The sequence below is a fragment of the Nomascus leucogenys genome, chromosome 5, assembly GCF_006542625.1.
Source record: "Nomascus leucogenys isolate Asia chromosome 5, Asia_NLE_v1, whole genome shotgun sequence".
NCBI lineage: Eukaryota > Metazoa > Chordata > Mammalia > Primates > Hylobatidae > Nomascus > Nomascus leucogenys.
In genome coordinates, this window is record NC_044385.1 from 6,408,711 (window position 1) to 6,432,790 (window position 24,080).

At 39.1% G+C, this 24,080-nt stretch overlaps 1 protein-coding gene across 1 annotated transcript in view; it reads right to left on the minus strand.

The window, feature by feature from the left end:
- The window catches only part of WDR64 (WD repeat domain 64), a 156,053-nt gene that overhangs the window by 4,857 nt on the left and 127,116 nt on the right, over positions 1–24,080 (minus strand). Inside the window, exons 20-27 of the mRNA XM_030812610.1 lie at positions 23,825–23,964; positions 21,552–21,657; positions 16,703–16,761; positions 13,411–13,520; positions 8,763–8,948; positions 6,102–6,207; positions 1,525–1,605; positions 443–556 (exon numbers count right to left, since the gene is read on the minus strand). Of these exons, the coding sequence (XP_030668470.1) occupies positions 443–556; positions 1,525–1,605; positions 6,102–6,207; positions 8,763–8,948; positions 13,411–13,520; positions 16,703–16,761; positions 21,552–21,657; positions 23,825–23,964 (902 nt within the window). The remainder of the gene's footprint in view (positions 1–442; positions 557–1,524; positions 1,606–6,101; positions 6,208–8,762; positions 8,949–13,410; positions 13,521–16,702; positions 16,762–21,551; positions 21,658–23,824; positions 23,965–24,080) is intronic.

The window sequence follows — 24,080 nt, forward strand, 5'->3', positions numbered from 1 at the left end:
TAAAAAGTATGAACTGAGACCAGGCGCGGTGGCTTACGCCTGTAATCCTAACACTTTGGGAGGCCGAGGCGGGTGGATCACCTGAGGTCCGGAGTTCGAGACCAGCCTGACCAACATGGAAAAACCTCATCTCTACTAAAAAAAAAATGCAAAATTAGCTGGACACAGTGGCGCATGCCTGTAATCCCAGCTACTTAGGAGGCTGAGGCAGAAGAATCGTTTGAACCTGGGAGTCGGAGGTTGCAGTGAGCTGAGATCCTGCCATTGCACTCCAGCCTGGGCAACAAGAGGGAAACTGCCTCAAGAAAAAAAAAAAAACAGTATGAACTGAAATGATTTTAGGTTCAGAATGTTTCTGAAAGCAGAGACATATTTTTAAAAAAACAAACAGAAATAGGATACACTGAAATTGGAGTTAACTGTGGAATTAGTACTAACTTACTTTTTCACGTTGAACATGACCTCCCTTCTTCTTTGCTGTAATGCCATCTGAAGAGTCCTTTTGGGCTTCTACGCCAATCAGTGGAAGAAATCTTAGACTAGTGGGGCTTGATATCTGGAAGCCATAAATTAGTCAGTGAGACACACTCAAAGTGATTACTTCTGTAATACGAATTCAGGAGTTGGGATGAGGACTGAGAAGAAGGCCCAGCTGCTTCAAAATACACACCCCCCTTCCTCCCAGTTGCTCAGTATTAAATCTTTATTTTATTTTATTTTTTATTTTTAAAATAGAGAGAGGGTCCCATTATGTTGCCCAGGCTGGTCTCGAATTTCTGGGCTCAAGCAGTCTCCTTGCCTCTGCCTCCCAAAATTCTGGGGTTACAGGTGTGAGGCACTGCGTTCAGTCTACCTTTTAGAAATTCACTATTAAATCTTGATAGTTCACCCTTCAGCATCATCTGTTAGCTTAAGTATTTGATACCTGTTACAACATGTTCTTAGGAAAGATAACATTTAAGATATAAGTTAATTTGAAATCTTTGGTCTCTGGCTTATTATTTATTGGGTTAATTAATTAGTTGTCTATCAAAAGTTACCTGGGGTGGAGACTGGAAGGATGAGTAGGGATTTGGAGGGAAACAAGAAATGAATGAATCCTGGGCAGGGGGACAGCACGGGCACAGTTTCAGAGGTGTTGGAGAGACCAGTGATGCTTAAGGCATGGAAAGTAATTTCATGTGGTTGGAATATAGGCAGAGTATGAGGAGAAGGTGGTAAAAAAAGAGGGTGGATCCTAGAGGTTTTGTAAGCCAAGCAAAGGCATTTGGATTTTACCTTGTAGTTGACGAACCACCAGAGTAAAGTTCAAAATAACCACCACGTGGTATGGCAGAGACAAGGGACCCGGTCATTGACACACACAGCCCAAGACTTTTCTGGGACTGCACATAATACGTTTTTGGAAGCAATGGTCCACTTGACTGATTTTCTCCAACCTTGCTTAGTAGCCCAGGGTCAGGAATGAGATGGCAGATTCCCTACTGTTCTGTGACCCCTCTACTCCTAGAAACTCCAACTCACCCTGTATATAGGCAGAGAGCCAAAAACAATCCCTGCCTCTCTGTTTTCAGTCACGAAACCTTCTGAGGGATATCTTCGAATCTGCAAAACAAAAGGATGAATGTTTAATAAAAAGGGCACATCCTATCACTGGTAAAATACCAGGGTCCAAATCCTGACTCTGTCATTTATTAGATGCGTGATCTTAGAGAAGGGCATTCCCTGTTACCTAGTTATGAGAATCAAATGAAATCATATGTATAGCAAGGTGCTATTCAATTGTAAGATTTAGTACCACTGTATCATCATTCACGATCACAATACATCAAAAAAGAAATTTACAGAAGAAGTGAATAGATAAATATTACATAATTGAAAATGAAAAGGAATGGGCAAAACGAGACTGCTGGTGAAAATGAGAGTCCTAAGGGAAAGGCATTTTAATTTAACTGTAGCATTCAACCTTTGTTGTTTTACAACCGACTGAGGTAAAAAGAGAATAAACCGGCTGGGTGCGGTGGCTCACGCCTGTAATCCCAGCACTTTCAGAGGCCGAGGCGGGCAGATCACGAGGTCAAAAGATGGAGACCATCCTGGCCAACATGGTGAAACCCTGTCTCTACTAAAAATACAAAAATTAGCTGGGCGTGGTGGCAAGTGCCTGTAGTCCCAGCTACTTGGGAGGCTGAAGCAGGAGAATCACTTGAACCTGGGAGGTGGAGGTTGCAATGAGCCAAGATCACACCACTGCACTCCAGCCTGGATGACAGAGCAAGACTCTGTCTCGAAAAAAAAAAAAAAAAAAGAGTAAATCTTAAAATATGTGGGGCATTCAATTATTTCATTTCAAAGGCTCTAAAACTCATTCTAAAGATTTCTCCAAATTTACTTAATGTTTCAGTTAAGTTACTTAAAAAATGATTTCTTATCTCTAAATTGAAGGAGAATGTTAAAAGTGAATTCCAATCTTTATTTCTAGGTTGTACTATTTTAGTCCTATTCAACAAAATTGAGTATCTGTTATAGGCTATGCATGTGTCTTTGCTCATAAAGAGCTTATGATTTAGTGATAGGGATGGGAAGTAGAGGTAAGTATGCAAATAATTTTTTTTTTTTTTTTTGAGACAGAGTTTTGCTCTTGTTGCCCAGGCTGGAGTGTAATGGCGCGATCTCGGCTCACTGCAACCTCTGCCTCCTGAGTTCAAGGGATTCTCCTGACTCAGCCTCCCAAGCAGCTGGGATTACAGGCGCCTGCTACCATGCCCAGCTAATTTTTGTATTTTTAGTAGAGACAGGTTTCACCATGTTGGCCAGGCTGGTCTCGAACTCCTGACCTCAGGTGATCTACCCGCCTCAGCCTCCCAAAATGTTGAGATCACAGGCTTGAGCCACCACACCCAGCTGAATAATTCTATTTTAGTGTAGAACACGATAATAGAACATGTTATGAGACTCGAAGCAGGGAGACATGGGTGGGGCCTTTGGCGAAAGTGGAACTAATGTTTATTGAGAAACTGAAATGTACCTGGTATGTATTTTCTCATTTAATTCTTGCAAAAACGCTTTGAAGGATTTTCAGATGAGGAAAGAAAGAACGAACTTATCTAAAATTAAACCTAAGTCTGTTAGACTCCACACCCTGTGGCTTCCCTCCTTATCACCCTGTCTTCAGGGAAAAGAAGGTACCTGAGCTCCATTTGGACAGAAAGGTAAAGTTTTTGAAAATTGTTTCACTTGAAAAGAATTGAAGATTAAATATTTATTAAATACGAGGTAGATACTGTTAAAGCATAATGATATACTGAACATTCAGGACATACTGGACATTTGTGGATCTGCTGCCTGTTTTACAAATTGGAACAACACCCCCAACTTTGAAGGTAGATACTGTTAAAGAATAATGACATACTGAACATTCAGTGGACGCTTGTGGATCTGCTGCCCTGTTTTACAAACTGGAACAACACCCCCAACTTTGAGCTTCTCCGTATGTGAAGCTCTCCCTCACCTCACTCCTGCTCATCTACCCTCAGACATAAATGACAATACAGAATTTTGTGTTTTTAATTCTCTTGCTTTTGTTTATATAATTTTACCTTATACATGTTTCTTGCCCAAACAACATTTTGTTTCATTTTGCCTGTTTTTGACTGTTACATAAATGAAATTGTTATGGATATACTTATGCAAAATTGTTCTCATTCAATAATTGCTTCAAACCATCATTCCTGTAGATGAGTGTTACTCTCGTTCATTTATTTTCACAGATCTATCGTATTCCAGTTTATGAGTATGCCATAATTGATTTGCCCATTATCCTGTTGATGAGCACTTAAGCTGCTTTCAGGGGTTTGCTATTGCAAACTGCACTTCTCTGAGCATTCTTGTACCTGTCTGCTAAGGAGATGTTCAAGTTTCCCTAAGGTATACATTTAATAGGATAGGCCTATTTTCATCTTTACTAGATAATGCCACGTTACTTTCCACAGTGGTTCTACCAATTTACACCACTACCATCAGCAGATTAGTGTTCTGATTGTGCCACAAAACACCAGCCCTTGATATTTTCAGACTTTTTGATATTTGTCAATCTGGCTCCTGTGAAGTCCTCCTCTGCCATTTTGCTCAGCCACCTTATTTTAAACCATTTTGTGGAATCATCTCTTTTTTCCTCACTGATTTTAGGAGTTCTTTCCATATCCTGTATACTAACCTTTTCAAATTTTTATTTTATTTATATTTATTTATTTATTTATTTTTTGAGACAGAGTCTCACTCTGTCGCCCAGGTTACAGTGCAGTGGCACGATCTCAGCTCACTGCAACCTCCATCTCCTGGGTTCAAGCAATTTTCCTGCCTCAGCCTCCTGAGTAGCTGGGACTACAGGTGCACACCACCACGTCCCACTGATTTTTTGTACTTATAGTAGAGATGGGGTTTCACCATGTTAGTCAGGATGGTCTTGATCTCCTGACCTAGTGATCCGCGCACCTTGGCCTCCCACAATGCTGAGATTACAGGCGTGAGCCACCGCACCCGGCCCCTGTATACTAACCTTTCTATGTATTACAAAGATAGGGTAGACTTGGACAGATGGAAGAGGTTATAGATATGGCAAGGACATCACAGGAGAACTAAATTATAGGGCAGAAGACAGCGAGGAATGCTTAGGAAACAGTAATTAGTGCGATTTGTTGAGGGTGGGGTAACTGTAGGTTGGTAATAGGAGATACGTTTAGAAAGGTTCTTTTGGTTTATTTAGTGGAAAACCTTGAGGAAATCAATTTTATTAAGTTAGACCTTAGCCTAAAGAATCATTTTATATCTGTTCTCTAGAAGTGTTAAAATTAGAAATAGAATGAACAGCAGTACACTTTTCTCTCTTAATTCTCCACTGAAGAAAAACATGTCTGTCTGTGAAAGGTAGAAGAACAGCTACCAAAGATGTCCACATCCTTTTCTCCTACTTCCTAACTTGTGAATATATTGCTTTACTTGGCAAAAGAGACTTTGCAGATATGATTCATGTTAAGAACCTTGAGACAAGCAGATTATGCTGTATTATCTAGATAAGCCAAGTCTAATCACTTTAATCTTTTGTTGTTTTTTCTTTTTTCTTTTTTGTTTCCCAGACAAGGTCTCACTCTTTCGCCCAAGCTAGGGTGAAGTGGTGGGATCATAGCTCACTGTAACCTCAAATTCCTGGCCTCAAGGGATCCTCCCACCTCAGCCTCCCAACTAGCCAGGACCACAGGTGCACTGTCACCATGCCCAGCTACTTTTAAAACAATTTTTTAATAGAGACATAGTCTCACTATGTTGCCTAGACTGGTCTTGAACTCCTGGACTCTAGGGATCTTTCCACCTTGACCTCCCAACATGATGGGTTTACAGGCCACTGTGCCCAGCCCACATAAATATTTAAAAGCAGATAATTTTTCCTGCTGGGTCAGAGGGCTATGTGACCACATGGTCAGAGAGGGGACACATTTCTGGCTTTTTTTTTTTTTTTTTGAGAGGGAGACTCGCTATGTTGCGGAGGCTGGAGTGCAGCAGCACCATCTCAGCTCACTGCAACCCCTGCCTCCTGGATTCAAGCGATTCTCATGCCTCAGCCTCCAAAGTAGCGGGGACTACAGGTGCTTATCACCATGCCTGGCTGATTTTTTTACTTTTAATGGAGATGGAGTTTCGCCATGTTGATCAGGCTGGTCTCGAACTCCTGACCTCAAGTGATCCACACACCTCAGCCTCCCAAAGTTCTGAGATTACAGAGGTGAGCCACCATGTCTGGCCCATTGCTGGCTTTGAAGATGAAGGAAGGGAGCCACAAGCTAAGGAATACGGGCTTCTCTCTTACAGCCTCCAGAAAGAAATTCGGCTCAGGTGACACCTCAGTATAGCCCCCATGTAGAATTTTTGGCCTCCAAACTTGTGAGATAATTAATTTGTATTGTTTAAGCCACCAAGTTTATGGTAATTTGTAATACCATCAATAAAAAATTAATGTGTTATATTACTGGACATATTTGAATTCAGAAAAACAAAAGCAAAGGTTTTGTTGTTGCTGCCATTTCTTTTTTTTTTTTTTAAGCTACCTTAGGAAAAGAAAGAGACTGGAAAAACTTGAAATCCTGTTCCACTTCAAAGGCCTTGGGAGGTGTGCGTTTGAAAAGTAAAGACATTGAGCTCATTTTTCTCCATCTGCATATAAAGATACAAGAATAAGTACATACCCATACCTTTTATTGTCTGCCAACTAAACAAAGATCCATTATGTCCTTCTCTGGTGCCCACATTTCTTGGTTCCTATGGCATCAGTCCCAATGACAGTATCTCTGCACTCAACTCTTATTCCACTTGGTTTCCCAAATATTCCTCTATAGAAACCACAGCAACTCCTACTCAGCCAGAACATTCCATTTATTTATTTATTTTTTTTTATATTTTTTGAGACAGGGTCTCGCTCTGTCGCCCAGTATGGAGTGTAGTAGTGCAATCTCGGCTCACTGCAACCTCCGCCTCCCAGGTTCAAGGGATTCTTGTGCCTCAGCCTCCCAAGTAGCTGGGATTACAGGTGCACATCACCATGCCTGGCTAATTTTTATATTTTTAGTAAAGATGGGATTTCGCCATGTTTGCCAGGCTAGTCTCAAACTCCTGACCTCAAGTGATCTGCCCGCCTCAGCCTCCTAAAGTGCTGGGATTACAGGCCTGAGCCACCATGACCGGCCATTTCATGTATTTAAATTCACTAATAGCCTTTGGGGAGTGGGAGGGGAAACTGTATATTAGGAACTAGGAAACCTCTTTTACAAGACCAGTGCTTGACTTCTGTATGTTTCAAGGAAGCTTCCCCTATAGTCAAAACTTAATTATGTATATATTTAGAAAGTCATAACTTTTTAAAAAAACTTAATTATTTAAGTTCAGTGGTACATGTGCAGGTATGTTATTTCGGTAAACTTATGTCATGGGGGTTTGTTACACAGATATTTCATCACCCAGGTATTAAGTCTAGTACCCATTAGTTATTTTTCCTGATCCTCTCCCTCCTCCCACCCTCCACCCTCAAGTAGGCCCCAGTTGTGTTGTTCCCCTCTATGTGTCCACGTGTTCTCATTTAGCTCCCACTTGTAAGTGAGAACATGCAGTATTAGGTTTTCTGTTCCTGCATTAGTTTGCTAAGGATAATAGCCTCCAGCTCCATTCATGTTCCTGCAAAGGACATGATCTCATTCTTTTTTATGGGTGCATAGTATTTCATGGTGTATATGTACCACACTTTCTTTATCCAGTCTACCACTGATGTACACCTAGGTTGATTCCATGTCTTTGCTATTGTGAATAGTGCTGCAATGAACATACACATGCATGTATCTTTATGGTAGAATGATTTATATTCCTTTGGGTATATACCAAGTAATGAGATTGCTGGGTCAAATGATATTTCTGTTTAACATTTTCAAAAGACAAGAAATACTATGTCCTGAGATGAAGTCATTCTACAGAAGAAGGCCCATTTTGCTACAGATAAGCCATAATTATTTAGCAATAACAACATAACATGAGCACATGTCCTACGCTAAAGCTTTCCTGTATGCACCATACCCTTTCATGCTTCTGTGTCTACCATTCACATCTGCTCCCTGTGCTTGTGGTATTCTCCATTAGTCATTCTTTATTAGTTCCACAAATATCTTTTGAGTGCCTGCTGTGTGGTGCGCACAGAGCTATGAACTGTTTTATACAAAGATGTATAAAACAAGGTCCTAGTCTTCAAGGAACTCACAGTATAGAGAAGAAGACACATGGACAAATTGGAATCCTGTCTTAAGTTCTAGGGTATGTGAACATTCAGGGCTAAGCAATTGCCCAAAGTAAAACTGAGCAACTTTGCTTGGTGAACTTTACTGGATCATGAAGCTTGGCTTACTACACCACCTCTTCCATCTCAGCCAGCCTCTTCTCCAGGGCTCCTTACTGGCCAGCCAAAGTAGTCCTTGAACACTCTGATGGGGTCACCTGGAACCCTTCTTGATTGTTTTCAAATTGTTCCTGCTTTGATCCAAATCCTGTGTGGCTTCTGATTTTTAGCTTCAATTCCTATTGACAACCCTTCTACCATCTTTTGAATTAGGTAATGACATTGGGTCTTTCTAGCCTTGAGTGCACTTGGGATTTCCCTAAAGGACTTTAGCTTTGACATCCCTCTCCGATTCTTTCCATTTGGACTCATCTTCCTTGGCTCCCTTAGTGCTGGTCTGTGAGATGTAACCAGTCCAGGCAGGTCTGGTCCCCTGAAGGCTGGACATTTTGACATTCACCATCTTGGGTTGAGCTCCACTGATATTGAAAACTCAAGAGTACTGATCTTTTCCATTATGACAAAGGACATCTAAAACCAGGATTGAAGATTGTAAAAGCAGGAAATAGCTTCTCTCTCACATTCTGTACTCTATCTTTCCTCCCCTATGCCTTTAAGCATGCTCAAATTTCCCTCACTAACAAGTTATTGCACCTTTGGTCTTCTTTGGTTAAATCCTATTTGCCCTTCTGTTACTGTCTTAAGAATCAGATGTTCCCAGAAGTACTACGAATTATAGCTTTGTTTACGTACATCTCCCTTCCACTGGATTACAAAATTATTGAAAAGTTCTGGGCCTCTTGCCTTGAATTCTCCATCTCAAGGACAGTGCCACAGCATCTCAACCATGTGATTCTTGTATGCTTATCTAAAGAAGAGCTAATGATCTTACTTTTCCCGGTCAAATATCAGAGGATATTCATATTTTTGCTTCTCTGTGAACTTGCTTTCTTCTTTTATTTCTATGGGATATTCAGTAACATCACAAGGCAAAATGATATCACTTGTCTGTGATAATTCAAAGAGCCTTCGCTGTCCAAAATATCCACAATAATGTCCATTGAGGGCATGCCAGAGCCTGAGGGAAGGAAAAGGAAGGGAGGAAAAAGTAACTGGAAAATTCGGTCAAAGTTATTCTGTTCATTAGGTCGTTTATGTAAATTTGCGCTGGTCATCAAGGATTTTTTTACTTGAGTTCAAGACCCTTTCTATTAAATACTGTGGAGCTAATCATAATGTAAACTTTTTTTTTTTTTTTTTGAGATGGAGTTTTGCTCTTGTCGCCCAGGCTGGAGTGCAATGGCATGATCTCGGCTCACTGCAACCTCTGCCTCCTGGGTTCAAGTGATTCTCCTGCCTCAGCTTCCCGAGTAGCTGAGATTACAGAAGCCTGCCACCATACTTGGCTAATTCTTGTATTTTTAGTAGAGATGGGGTTTCACCACTTTGGCCAGGCTGGTCTTGAACTCCTGACCTTATGCGATCTGTCCACCTTGGCCTCCCAAACTACTGGGATTATAGGCATGAGCCACCATGTCCAGCCAACATTTTTTTTTTTTTTTTGAGAAGGAGTCTCACTTTGTCACCCAGGCTGGAGTGCAGTGGCGCGATCTCGGCTCACTGCAAACTCCGCGTCCTGGGTTCACGCTATTCTCCTGCCTCAGCCTTCCGAGTAGCCGGGACTACAGGCACCCGCCAACATGCCCGGCTAATTTTTTGTATTTTTAGTAGAAATGGGGTTTCACCATGTTAGCCAGGATGGTCTCGATCTCTTGACCTCGTGATCCACCCACCTTGGCCTCCCAAAGTGCTGGGATTACAGGTGTGAGCCACCGCGCCCAGCCACCAGCCAACGTTTTTATCAGTTAGACTGTAGTCTGCAAACTTTTTGGGAAATCTTAGTTTGAATCTGTACTTACGACACTCATTTGTCAAAGCCAGAAAACAAATGTTGTTTCAGGATAATAAAACTGCATTTGGTTGCTAAGGGTAATGGCCTCTAGCTCCATCCATGTCCCTGCAAGAGACATGATCTCATTCTTTTTTATGGCTGCTTAGTATTCCATGTTGTGTGTATACCACATTTGCTTTCTTTCTATTTTCTTTTGGGAAAATAACACTGCCCGTTCAAGCTAATCAGAACACTTGTTGACTGACAGTGTATTCAGTGAATTAGGCCTTAGAATGGGCTGTATCTCAGCTGGCTACTTTTCAAATCAGCATCAACCAAACTTAAGGGAGGAGAGATCTCATGCTGCTTTTACTATTATCAAATTCTCCTCAACCTCCATCCACAGCTGCTACTATTGTACAAATACCCTGCTAATTTTTACAACTGAGTTCTGAAATAGGATGGCAAGAGATGTGACTTGTTATCCATATGCCTTGTTTCACTATCACTTCACTCCAAGAGGTCCCTCTAGCCCATGTGGTTTAAAGTAATACAGAGTATTATTAGCAGGAGTGTGTGCCCTAGGCCATATGGGAACATAAAATAGTATTTGGAAGATCTTCCTTTTATTTCTTGATTTCGACCTCAGAGTGGCAAATGATGGCAATCATCATCATGAGCCTTGCAGCAATGACCTAAAAGGAGGAGGGCAAGCAAGCTAAAGAAACTAAGAGTAGATTCTGCAAAGTCTGAATAGCCTCCCACCTCAGAGAGGTAGATGTTGAGAAGGAAGCAGAAACAGAGGTATCTATCTGGGACTTCTCCCACTTGACAGTGTCCTGGGGAATTAACATGAGCATCTTCTATCCCTTCCATGTATTCATTCTCCAGCACTATAAAAATGTCATGGCCTGGCCAGAGCCTTTACCAAAGAGAAATAGACCAGCCCTTTAATAGTAAAAGTTAGAAGGGTGAGGGGCTAACTTCGGAACAATTCTAAATTTATTCTGCTGTAGGCAGGACTGAAGAGATTGTAGTATTCTTGTTTCAGTGTTCCCTGCTATGCGTGGAGCTCTCCCAAATAACTGATCCTGCTTCCCAGCTTGATTTCCTGGGCCTCAGATACAGAACCTTAGCTACCTTGAGCCCCACTTTGCCTCCCCGAACTTTTGTCTACAGACTGATCACCTGTCCTGTATCCCAGAGTTCAGCCTCAATTATGTTTGTTTCATATTTAAAAACCTCATCTTTTTGACAAACAAGATTTAGAATGTTGAAACTGCCTAACTCTTTAGAGAGTGGTAGTGAGTATTAGCAAAGGGACATGGCTTGGTTATGAAGACAGTTGTGTTCTGAGGTAGCTATTAATAGATCTAAGCACTTTGAACTGAGTAGGGAGATTTTCACTATAAGAAATCATAAAATTAATTTCTCCATGCCAAGGATAACTGGAGTGAGCAGTGCTATGGCGTGAATGTTTTTGTCCCCCTGCCAAATTCATATGTTGAAACTTAATCCCCAAAGTGGTGATATTGATGTGAAATGGGACATGCTTAGGTCACAAGGGCTCAGCCTTCATGAATGGAATTAGTGTCTTTTAAAAAGAGGCCCGAGGGAGCTTGTTTGTCTCTTTCACCATGTAAGGACACAGCTAGAGGGCATCACTTATGAAGCAGAGAGCAAGACCTCAGTAGACACTGAATCTCCCAGCACCTTGATCTTGCACATCCCAGACTTCAGAACAGTGAGCAATAAATTTCTGTTGTTTATAAATTACCCAGTCTAAGGTATTTTGTTACAGCTGTCTGAACAGACCAAGACAAGCAAGGAATACCTTACAACAACAGTGGCATGTACATATGTGGTTGTGCCGTGTGTGTACCTCTGTCTGTGTGTTACAAACTCAAATGAACACTTCTGCCCATAGGTAGCTGAAAATAAGCTGGAGCAGAGACCAAGGGACTGAGTTGTTAAAAACATCTATAATAATGACATTTAATGTTCTTACTCTTCCCTGCAAATAAAACAGCAGATGCAGCGAATGTCTTTTTTTTTTTTTTTTTTTTTTGAGACAGAGTCTCGCTCTGTCGCCCAGGCTGGAGTGCAGTGGCGCAATCTCGGCTCACTACAATCTCTGCCTCCCAGGTTCAAGTGATTCTCTTGCCTCAGCCTCCCAAGTAGCTGGAACTACAGGCACGTGCCACCACACCCGGCTAATTTTTGTATTTTTAGTAGAGACAGGGTTTCACCATGTTGGTCAGGCTGGTCTCCAACTCCTGACCTCGTGATCCACCCGCCTCGGCCCCCCAAAGTGCTGGGATTACAGGTGTGAGCCACCGCGCCCGGCCCAGATGTCCTTTCTTACAGAGGAAGTAACTCTAACCTTTTGCCTCCAAATAGGACCTTACTCCCAAAGATTCATCTTGAATTCAACATTCTAAAGCTCTTTATCCATCCACATGCTAAACATTTTCCTCTTTTAGAGCCCTGTATCTTAATGAGTGGTTCTAACATTCACCTAGTTGCATAAACCAGGTGTCATTCTTGACATTTATCACTTACCTCCCCTTTGAGTTAAAGTTCGTGTCTTCTTGATTTTACCTCCTGGATAGCTATCATCAAATCTAAACCACTTATTTCCAGACCGTTACCACTCCTCTAATCCAAGCAACTACACTCACCCTGGACTTTAAACCAATCTCTTTGCTCCCACCTTTGCGGCCCTGCCGTCTATTCCCCCACCCATTACCTTCCAAAAATATGAATCGGATCATATTACTCCCCCACGTAAAATTCTGTGCAGTGGCTGTTTCTTTCAGGGGAAAGATCCAAATTATTTTCAGTGCTTCCTGGACACTGTGTGGCTTTGGTCTGTCTAACTCTCTAGCCTCAAGCCCACACAGTTAGCTAGGCTCTCTTGAATTTCAGTCCAGCAGCTTTTGTGCAGCATAAAATATTCCTTCCTTTTGGTTTTGATTACATTGAAATTCCCTAATATACTTCAAAGCCTCTCTACCTCTCTTAATCTTACCTAACTTCATTCTTTTATGGGGATAATTCATTACCATGATTTTAAGACATTTCAATATGCAGAAATTTGTTTCTAGAAATGCCATGACATTTCCTTTCTTTCTCTTAATATGTGTATGTGTCTTTAGCATTTTGTGTGTATAGGTACTTAGCATTATCTAGGTAACTGAAGACAATAAAAATAGGCTTTGCAAAATCCATCACAGTGTCAATGAAATAATTAGCTTACCCACTTTTCTCAGCATCAGTTGCTCTTTTCTATTACTTTTCTATGACTTCTGATTCTGAGTTCCCCGCTGTGACTTGGATCTAACTCTCTGAGATACCTATCTTGCTTAATTCTTTGAAATAATTCTACAAAAAAAACTTCACTTTTATCAAAAGCATTTGTGATACTTTTTAACATAGATGAACATGACATCTCATTTCCTTGGTCATGAAAGAGAACTCCAAATCAGTGGCCATCTTTTCAAAGTCCTTTTGTGTCATCTATTTACTTATTTATTTAAATCTGTTTACCAAGATTGCATTTGAACTATATACTTCAACTTTAGCTTAAAATCCTTTACCTCTCATGCTCACAGTACTGAATTCACAGTATGATGCCATCTTGGCCTACCTTACTGAGCCATCGATGGAGGCGGTAAGTACCACTTGTTTTTCTTCTACATAGATTACTTGAATAATTTCCAAAGAATGAGCACGCCAGGAAAGCAGCTGCTTGAATTTCTAGATAGCAACAACAAGGCATATTCCTTGGAATAAGTATATGCTAGTCAAAATGTAATCTTCAACAAAATCATTTCTCACTGAGCCAGGCTTATGAGTGGACGATGCAGACATCTGTGCTAGATGATTAAGTCCTTGCCTCCAATTAGCTCTTCTCTTGCTTGTTGGGGTACCAGAAGTCCTGTTTTTAAAGACTTATTAATTCATACATTTCCCTGGGAGAGGAAGTGTCTTATGTCTCTGGCAATTTATCATGTAACTGAGAATTAGTGATTCATTTAATTGATGATTAGCAGATGACTAGAGGAAAGAGATGCTTTAGGAGAAGGTTGGAGGGGGACTGAAAGTAAATATAATGAAGAATAGAAGGAAACAGAGCTGGAAGGTAAAAGCTAACTGGGAGATTGGTAAAAAGACTTTTCCTATATTCAGATTTTTATCTAGAGATAGAACTGGCTGTTTTGTTCTTTTTGGGGGAGTGTGGGATGGGAGATATATGCTATAAGTAGTTAATGAAAAGAATAAAACTCAGCTTATTCTCTTTCAAAAACATCATGAATCATCTGTCACAGGAGTAGAAAAGAAAAAAATCATGAGGCTTGATTGTTTAGGTTTCTTCAGGGTGTGGCTGTTCTCAAGTTTAGGGCCTCGGGAGACATTCCTGAATTGTGTGAATTAGAGTTGTTAAGTGGAGAGCTTCCTCTGCAGCCACACCCCCTGTGAGTATATTCCCTCTTTATCATTGATAAACTCTGACTAACACCTTACTTTGTCCTGGGTCGTTTACCTAGAAGTGTAATGTGATGACAGTCCTGGCAGTTTAGAGTTCTTCTATGAGTCTTCTATTCATTTAGGCTTTAACAAAGGGTAGGCACCATTCCTCCTAAATTTGTTGGCCTTCTGACTCAATTCCCTCTGGTTGTTTTTAGAGAGCCAAAGTAAAATCTGGACTCTCCTATTTCTTTTTTTTCTTTTGAGACGGAGTCTTGCTCTGTTGCTAGGCTGCAGTGCAGTGGTGCGATCTCGGCTCACTGCAACCTCTGCCTCCTGAGTTCAAGTGATTCTCCTGCCTCAGCCTCCTGAGTAGCTGTGACTACAGGTGCTAATTTTTTTTGTATTTTTAGTAGAGACAGGGTTTCACCATGTTGGCCAGGATGGTCTCAATTTCTTGACCTCATGATCTGCCTGCCTCAGCCTCCCAAAGTGCTGGGATTACAGGCGTGAGCCACCATGCCTGGCCTACTTCGTACTGTCTCAAAGCTATTCAAGAATATCTGGTCATCCAAGATTTCTTTCTCTGCCTTAGGATGGCATTCTCTAACACGGACTGTATTTATAGTAAGATACACATTTTGCTTCATGACCCACTGAATATATACATATACTTGCACGTGTGTCTGAAACAAGTTTCACAAAAGTGTACTTCACTTATGTGAAATGTACATCAATATGATCTATTCTGTTCTACTGCATTGCATTCCATTCTCTTCTATTTTTATAAAAATACTGGTTACAACTAATTTAATTGATTTCATGACTCCTTAACGAATTGAAACCTGCACTTAGAAACTAAGACTGTCCTTTCTGTATGTGTATATATGTAACTATATGTGTGGTCTCTCTTTCTGTGGAAAGGTTTTGACTATCTTATCTTTTAGAATATCTGTATACTATGGAGCTTCTTATCAGTAATATTGGGAGAGAACACGATTAACCTTTTTTTCTAGACTGACCTATTAGGTATTCATTGCAATTGTAATCTATAGCCGGACCTGGTTTAAGCATTGGTATATGTTGATCTATGTAATAATGAGGCATTTTATAACTAGGTTCTGTGGTTCTGTTGTATATTTATAAATAGGCAGCCATGTACAAATGGCATGATCCCATTGTCTGAGTACAGAAAAGGTTGAAATGAAGTTGAATATGAAAGAATTTAAAATAAGTTACTAAAGATTCTCTAAGTTTAAATTTGTGAAAATGCTTTAAAATTATTTCTACTATTATTGTAACTCAATATTATTCTATAACTTTGTTTTGAAGATTTTCTCTAAATTTTGAAAGATCTCGGTCGCTAGTTTATAGCAATTCCATTTGCAAAACTGTAGGCTTTGAGTGATATTTTATCTGTTAAAATTAATAATACAATATAATAATCATCAACAGTAGGATAAAACAATTACATAACTTTTCACCTATATATGGTTCAAGCATACAGTTTGTTTTTGTTCAGCTTGCAGCATGTCTGGATTATAAGCAATTTATAGTTACTGGTAAATGAAACTTCGTGTTTCCCAAGTTGTTTGAACCTTATTGTTTTTCGTTTGATAGCGTAAGTATTATATACGGAAAGAGTATTGGATTAGCAATCAGAACCCCGGCCCTGGCGGTGACTTCATCACTGTCTATGTGCTCCTAGGCAAGCTGTTCCCTGATTTACCCTCTGCAGGTGGAGATAGTCAAACTAAAGTTGAATACCGAAACCTTAAAAGGGTTAGAATAGATTCTCTGAAACAAAAAGAAAACTCCATTAATCAAATGAAACAATATTTGAAACAATAACTATTCTGAGACACTCTGCAAGGAATCAAATCCTAATCAACATAAACCGCTTGTTAATACTTGTGATCCAAAAAAAAGTGTCTATTTAAGCTAATATTTAGCTTTTGATTTGATGTGTTAAAGAAAAATAGGGCTATGCTAAAATAGCTGTTCCTTGGTATAATATTTTAAAAAATAGAATAAAATGTGCTTTAATGTTAAGGAGAATTTAGACTAGAAATAAGAAAAAATTTCTTAAATGGTTCTGCCCTAGGTTTGCAAGGAAGGTTATGGAATAGCTTATAAAGAATAAGATATAGAAATTGACTGTGGAGGAGTATATAATCTATGAACTTTTTCTAACTCTGGGTTGCTATATAAATTCTCACAAATAAGTCAAAACATGAAGAAGATGCAAAGTGACCAGTGGCTGGCATACTCACTCCCTCTTCTTCACTCACTTCTTCATCCCTTTTCACCAGCAGACCATTGCTATTTGTCATGTAGCTCAAATTTCAATAGTATATGTGCCTTGACAACAGAGAGTCTTGTATTTCTATCCTTTATGGTGTCTAGCACAGAGAAATGCTCAATAAATATGTGCTGACTCATAAATTAAAGTGGAAAACTAAAGTTCTTACCTTTTCATCATGAGGTGGATCCAGGAAAGAGCTAATATTGCAAAGGATAACATGTCCTTCTGTATAAAATTTAAACATTGGAATCTTTAATTAGATATCATGTTATCTAAATCAATACTATCCAAAAGTTATTTTGATTTAGGCATTTATAATGCTGAATAAAAAGAACCTGAGAAAACGGAAATGAAAGCAGAAATTTCATATTCATTTATTTATTTATTTATTTATTTGAGATAGAGTCTCGCTCTGTAGCCCAGAATGGAGTACAAAGGCATGATCTCGGCTCACTGCAACCTTTGCCTCCTGGGTTCAAGCAATTCTCCTGCCTCAGCCTCCCGAATAGCTGGGATTACAGGTGCCTGCCTCCATGCCTGGCTAATTTTTTTTTTTGTATTTTTAGTAGAGACGGGGTTTCACCATGTTGGACAGGCTGGTCTTGAACTCCTGACCTCAGACGATCCACCCGCCTTGGCCTCCTAAAGTGCTGGGATTACAGCCGTAGGCCTCCACACGTGGCCCATATTCATTTTTATGTGTAGAAATTATTTTGTTTCTGTCTTGATAAGTCTTAATGAGATTGCTTCACCCATTTAGAGTTCTTTTAGAGATCAGGGTAATGGAAATGAATATACCACCAAACAGAGTCCAAACTCTTACAGAGATACTCAGCCTACAATTTAAATGATAGTTACAAAAACTACGTATGAAAGAGCAACAATGACTACACCTCAACGTTTAAACTATTTAAACTGCAAGAAAACAAAGGTATAAAAAAGAGTCTTGAAAGAAGCCAGATGGAGAAAAAGAAATGAACACAAACATAAGAATGATATCAAACTTCTTATCAGAAGCAATGCAAGCAAGAAGAGTGGAGTGAGATATTTAACATGTTGGGAGAAAAAAGCGACCAACCTAGAATTCTGTAGTTTGCAAAATTAACCTTCAAAAGTAAAGGAGAAATAAAGACTTTCTCAGACAAACAAAAATTGAGAGAATTTGTCACTAATAGGCCTGCCTTTCAAGAAATGTTAAAAGAAGTTCAGAAAAAAGAAAAATTATATAGGTTTAAAAAATACTCATATCTACATAAAGAAAGTAAGAACATAAGACAAGGAATAGGTAAAGTTAAAATAAAAACTTTATTTTTGTTAATTGATCTACCAGATAATGGTTTGTTAAAAATAATGATAGCAACAATGTATTTGATAATTATAACTCATAAATACTTGAAATGAATGATAGTAATTATACAGGAGATAAAAGAGAGACATTAGGAATACTTCGGTATTGTAAGATACAAAGTGGCATAATATTACTTGACAATAGGCACAGGCTAATTGTGAATATATATTATAAACTCTAGGGCAACCACTAAAAAATGTTTAAAAGGAAGTATAATAAATATGCTAAGAAAGGAGAGAAAATAGAATCACAGAAAATGCTCAATTAAAATTGCAAAGGCAGAAAAAGACCGGAAGACAAAAACAGGAATAAAGAGCCAGGGCAACAAATTAAGAATAGTAACAAATATGGTAGATACTAATTCAACTATGTCAATAATCAATTACTTTAGATGCCAACAATCTAAATACACCAATTAAAACAAAGAGAGTGTCAAAGTGAATTTAATAACATGACCCAACTATATGTTGTATATAAAAAACCTACTTTAAATATAGATACATATGGATTAAAAGCAAAGGAATAGAAAAAGATATACCACGCTAACACTAATCAAAAGAAAGCAAGTGTAGCTGTATTAATTTCAGACAGAGCAGACTTCAGAGTGATAAAACTTATCAGGGTTAAACAGAGGGCATTACCTAAAGATAAAAGGGTCAATTCTCCAAGAAGATTTGACCATCCTTAATGTGTATGTCCCTAATAACAGATATCAAAATACTTATAGGACAGCAAGTTGAAATAGATGAATCCATTATTATAGTTGGAGACTTCAACACTCCTCTGTCAAAAATGGGCAGACCAAGCAGGCAGAAAATCATTAAGGATATAGTTAAAATCAGCGGCACCATCAATAAACTGAACATAATTGACATCTATAGATTACTTCGTACACACACGTTCAGAACGTGCATTCTTCTGAAGATCATGTAGACATTCCCCAAGATAGACCATGTTCTGGACCACAGAACGCACCTGAACAACTTTAAGAGATATCATACAATGTATGTTTTCAGACCACAATGGAATTAAAGTAGAAACCAGTAACAAAAAGACAACTGGAAAATCCCAAAGTACTTGGAGATTAGGTAGAATATTTCTAAATTCTTTGGGTCAAAGAATAAATCTCAAGGGACATTTAAAAGTATTTTGTATTAAATAAAGGCGAGGCCAGGCATGGTGGCTCATTCCTGTAATCCCAGCACGTTGAGAGGCTTAGGTGGGTGGATCACCTGAGGTCAGGAGTTCAAAACCAGCCTGGCCAACATGGTGAAACCCTGCCTCTACTAAAAATACAAAAATTAGCCGGCTGTGGTGTTAGGTGCCTGTAATCCCAGCTACTTGGGAGGCTAAGGTGGGAAAATTGCTTGAACCTGGGAGGCGAAGATTGCGGTGAGCCGAGATTGTGCCACTGCACTCCAACCTGGGCAACAGAGCGAGACTCTGTCTTAATTTAAAAAAAAAAAAAGGTGAAATTACAACTTATCAAAATTTGTGGTATGCAGCAAGAGCATTGCTCACATGGAAACTTATAGCATTCAATGCGTATATTAGAAAGGAAGAAAGATCTAAAATCAACAATCTAAGCTTCTACTTTAGGAAAATAGAAAAAGAAGTAAGACCTGTCTCTACAGGAAAAAAAAAGCATACACCCGTAGTCTCAGCTACTCAGGAGGCTGAGGTGGAAGGATCACTTGCACCCAGGAGTTGGAGATTACAGTGAGCTATGAGCACACCACTGCACTCCAGCCTGGGCCACAGAGTCAGACCTTGTCTCTCTCTTTTTTTTTTTAAAGGCGACAACTAATGATGTAATGATGCGTGAGGGTGTCTGATTTAATCTAGTGAATAGACAGCAGCCCTCAAAGAAGTTCTTTTAACAGCTACTGAGGCAGAGAAAAAGGAAGCCTAATAGAATCTAGGAGCAGTCCACTTTAGTTATAATGCAGATGAGGACAGATTGGATCCCAAACCCACTCTATTTTCTGGATCACAAGCAGAAACCACAAATTTCAGGATGAGAATGGGCTATATGATAGTAAAGTATTCTAGGCATAGGCAAAGAGAGGACTAACCCTAATAGAGGTCCGTGCTGGGAATTCTATAGTTTCAAATTTTAGTTCTCTGTATTTGTCAGAAAAGGCTTGCCACATACTAGGCAAAGTTAATGCAAGAATAAGCAGGCTATTTTTAGAAAGCAACAAAATTTGACTGATCTTAGCTTCCTCTACAAGTTTTCTGTAAAAAGAATTAGTGTCTATATAAATTATACAGATTGCTAGATAAGCGAAAATCAGAAGTATAAGAATATCCGAATGTAAAAGGATTGGTGGTAAGCAAAAAACAAACAAACAAAAACCAAAAAACTCCAGGAAAAACAGGGATAACCTTAAATAAATGTAAATTTATTTATAATGCTATATACAAATATAGACAATTATTATCAATAAGGTCCAGATGACTCAATTGACAGTACGAAATGGTTTGTTGTAACTTTTTTATAAAATAAATTTTGAGGCTGGGCATGGTGGCTGGCGCCTGTAATCCCAGCACTTTGGGAAGCTGAGGTGGGCAGATCACTTGAGGTCAGGAGTTCAAGACCAGCCTGGCCAACATAGCAAAACCCCATCTCTACTAAAAATACAAAAATTAGCTGGGCATGGTGGTGCATGCCTGTAGTCCCAGCTACTCAGGAGGCTGAGGCAGGAGAATTGCTTGAACCTGGGAGGCGGAGGTTGCAGTGAGCCAGGATTGCACTACTGCACTCCAGCCTGGGCAACAGGGATAGACTCTGTCTCAAATTAAAAAAAGAAAAAAAATTAAAACAAATTTAGAAATGAGAAAAATGTTTATAAAGAGAATATGAAAACTTAAGTATGAAAATTAAGTAAATTTGAAATGTAAGCATTTAAGCAGATTTAATCTAGATGCAAATCTTACAGTTGCGTTAGCAAAACAACAATAAGCAAAGGAGTAGATATGGAGAAAAGAGAAAGTGAAAGGGGGCTGAGCTTTTTGTTTTAACTGAAAATATGCTGTTTTATTCTAACTGTTTTGAAAAACTTGAAGATAAACACTAGTAAAATAAAAAAACTTTTTACACATGCATGTGCATTCACACACACACATAATCTTTCAGACTATAGGAGAGAGGAAAGCAAAGAAAATTTAGGATTAATTCAAACGACAGAAGAGAAGCATAAAGGAAGAATGGAAAAAAGAATTTTGTTAGACTGACCATGTTAATTATAATAAATATAAAAAATAAAGTCCCCTACTGAGAAAAAATCATTCATTTTTTCTCTAATTTATGGCACGACTTCCTTTAATAATTAAGATTAATGCAACATACACTTTCAATGTGAACAAGTAAAACTTTGTATTTTTTCCAACAAAATAAGGTACACAGATGGGTAGACACATACCCATTTTAAAGACAGAAGAAGGGCAATGCCTTACTCTAAATGAAGAGCTAGGAATGAAACAGGTTCTCCTGGCACTCATTTATTCTATTTATTCAGCAGGCTATTTATAACACTTTGTCAGGCTTGAGCATACCTCTTAGTCTCTCTTTTGTCTCAACATATACCATGTATTTTTCCTAAAGCCATTTTTATGGTAAGTTATTAAGACGCCTGTGGCTGAATATCTAAGAGTAATGACTCACCCACATTTCCAGCCAGTAGTATCCTCGTACATGAATCAGTATACAGCGATGTCAGAGAAATGGCAGAATGTTTTGTGAAAGGTAGCATATCTTTCAGTAGTCTTCCCTAAATAAAGTATAATGCAAATAAAACTTTTTCTATGCTAGTAAATCTTATGAAATCTTAATATTGAAATTGATTTTTCTATGTAAATAATGCATCTCAAGAATTATCTCTACTACTGAACCACGATTCCCCTGTTTGTAAGGAAAATAATTTTAAACTATCCATAGGGACTTATTTCCTCGAAATTAAATATACTAAAGGTACGGACAACTGTTATTTAGAAGCATCTAGACTCTAAGTATTATAGACTGTTCTACACTTGGGATTGTTTTTGCATATCCCATGACCCTTTTCATGAAATTCCTCAGACTTTCTTTCCGATTACATATTTTCTTATTTCTTTTTTTTTTAATTTAACTCAAACAGGCATTGACATATTTTCTTTTTAAACAAACTTTTTTCAGAAGGGAGACACACTTTTAAGTGTATGTCAGTTGTTTTAAACAGAAATATTTGCCTTTTCAGAAATATTTATTTTTTCATATTGGTGCTAGATAAAGAATTGTTAAGAGATTTAAATTCAAACAGGTTGTTTTTCAGCACTCAGTATAAGCCAGCACTGGGAAGGACTTTTACACGTATTCTCTTGCTTAGAGAATAAACATCATCAACATCAAAGCTTGTGAAGAGTTTGAATCTGCTACTCCCTTCCTTAGACTGCTTCGACATAATCTCTTCTCCTCCTATTTCTTTTACTCTTTCATTTCTGTATTAGAAAAAAAAAGGGCATTGTTCTAACACCAAGATTATCTCAAGGAAAGTTATTATTAGAATACTTTGTATTTTCAAGCCAGGGTTGTTTTCACGAATAAGCTAGGATCTACTGGTAGACTTAGAGTTTTATCTGGCAGAAAGCCATGCGGTTCTGTGTTGTTGGATCCCATTATCTGCCACACAAAACTGTTGTGTGTTCTGAGTTTCTCTGTAGGAAGGAGACTGATCACAAGCGAGGTCACCTCCTCTGCTTTTCTAAGGATTTCATTGTCATCACCTTCAGGCTACCCAAGATCCTTCCTTTCATCATCTTCTGTCCTCTTAATTCCACCCCAAATCATTTTAAATCTTCTGGTAAATGAAAGTTACATTTTTCTTTGTAAAATATTGAAGGACACTCAATACGATGCAATACCTTCTTTCAGCTGTTTGGTAAACTAACAACTTATTGTATACTCAATATTTCAGTGTTCTTATATTATTTTACTCTAATACACCATTAATATCCTTTACTATTATTTTAATATCCAATAAGATATTTAGTGGCATTCGTAGCTCAATTTAAAAGAAAGATTTGAATATTTTGAATGCATGAACCCATCAAAACTAATGCCGTCGGCCGGGGAAAGTGGCTCACGCCTGTAATCCCAGCACTTTGGGAGGCCGAGGCTGGCGGATCATGAGGTCAGGAGTTTGAGACCAGCCTGGCCAACATGGTGAAACCCTGTCTCCACTAAAAATACAAAAATTAGCTGGGTGTGGTGGCACACACCTGTAGCCCCAACTACTCGGGAGGCTGAGGCAGAAGAATCGCTTGAACCCAGGGGTGGAGGTTGCGGTGAGCTGAGATCGCGCCACTGCACTCCAGCCTGGGTGACACAGAGAGACTCCATCTTAAAAAAAACAAACAAACAAGCGACTAATGCCCTCCTCTCCCCAAATAAAAGAATTATAAGCAGGCTCAATAGATTTTTCTAGTAAATCTTCATGCCGGATTCACATTTCTTGCTTCTATTAGGGACATAAGGGATGAGACTGAAGCAGTGTGCCAAAGGTGAAGACCTTCCCAGAAATTCCAACTGCGAGGCTTGCATGACCGGTGGAACATTCTTCTCTCAATACGGGTATCTATCTGTATGCAGGGATCTATCCCAGTGTGGGTATCTATCTGTAATGTGTTTGATAGAAAAGTAGAAGAGCTTCCACAAAGAGAGACAGATTTGAAATAGCTAAGTTAGCAGTTTTGATGATTTGATCTTTTGATTTACAAAGCCCTTCTCTCGTAAAGTTTGGGTAGCGTTATCAATAAACAGGCTGCAAAATCAGCAATTTGGCTAGAAAGTTGAAAAAATATTAGAATTCAATGCCATATGGAAGAACACTAAGATTCTTTTAATGATTCTTTTTATCTTTCCCATTCTTTCCTATTCCCAGACTTGCTGGGTTCCATTACCTCCAGAGTCCACAAGCGGAGGTGTCCGTCCTCATGAGCAGTGACAAGGATAGGTGGCTGGGCTTTTGGTAAATTGGCATTTTCAGGGTGTTTTTTGTCCACTGGCTGTTGCTCTCCCACCGTGACATCTGTTTGTTCACCTGTTCGAGAAATTAATGAACTATCATGAGGCCAGGCACGGTGGCTCACACCTGTAATCCCAGCACTTTGGGAGGCCAAGGCAGGTGGATCACTTGAGGTCAGGAGTTTGAGACCA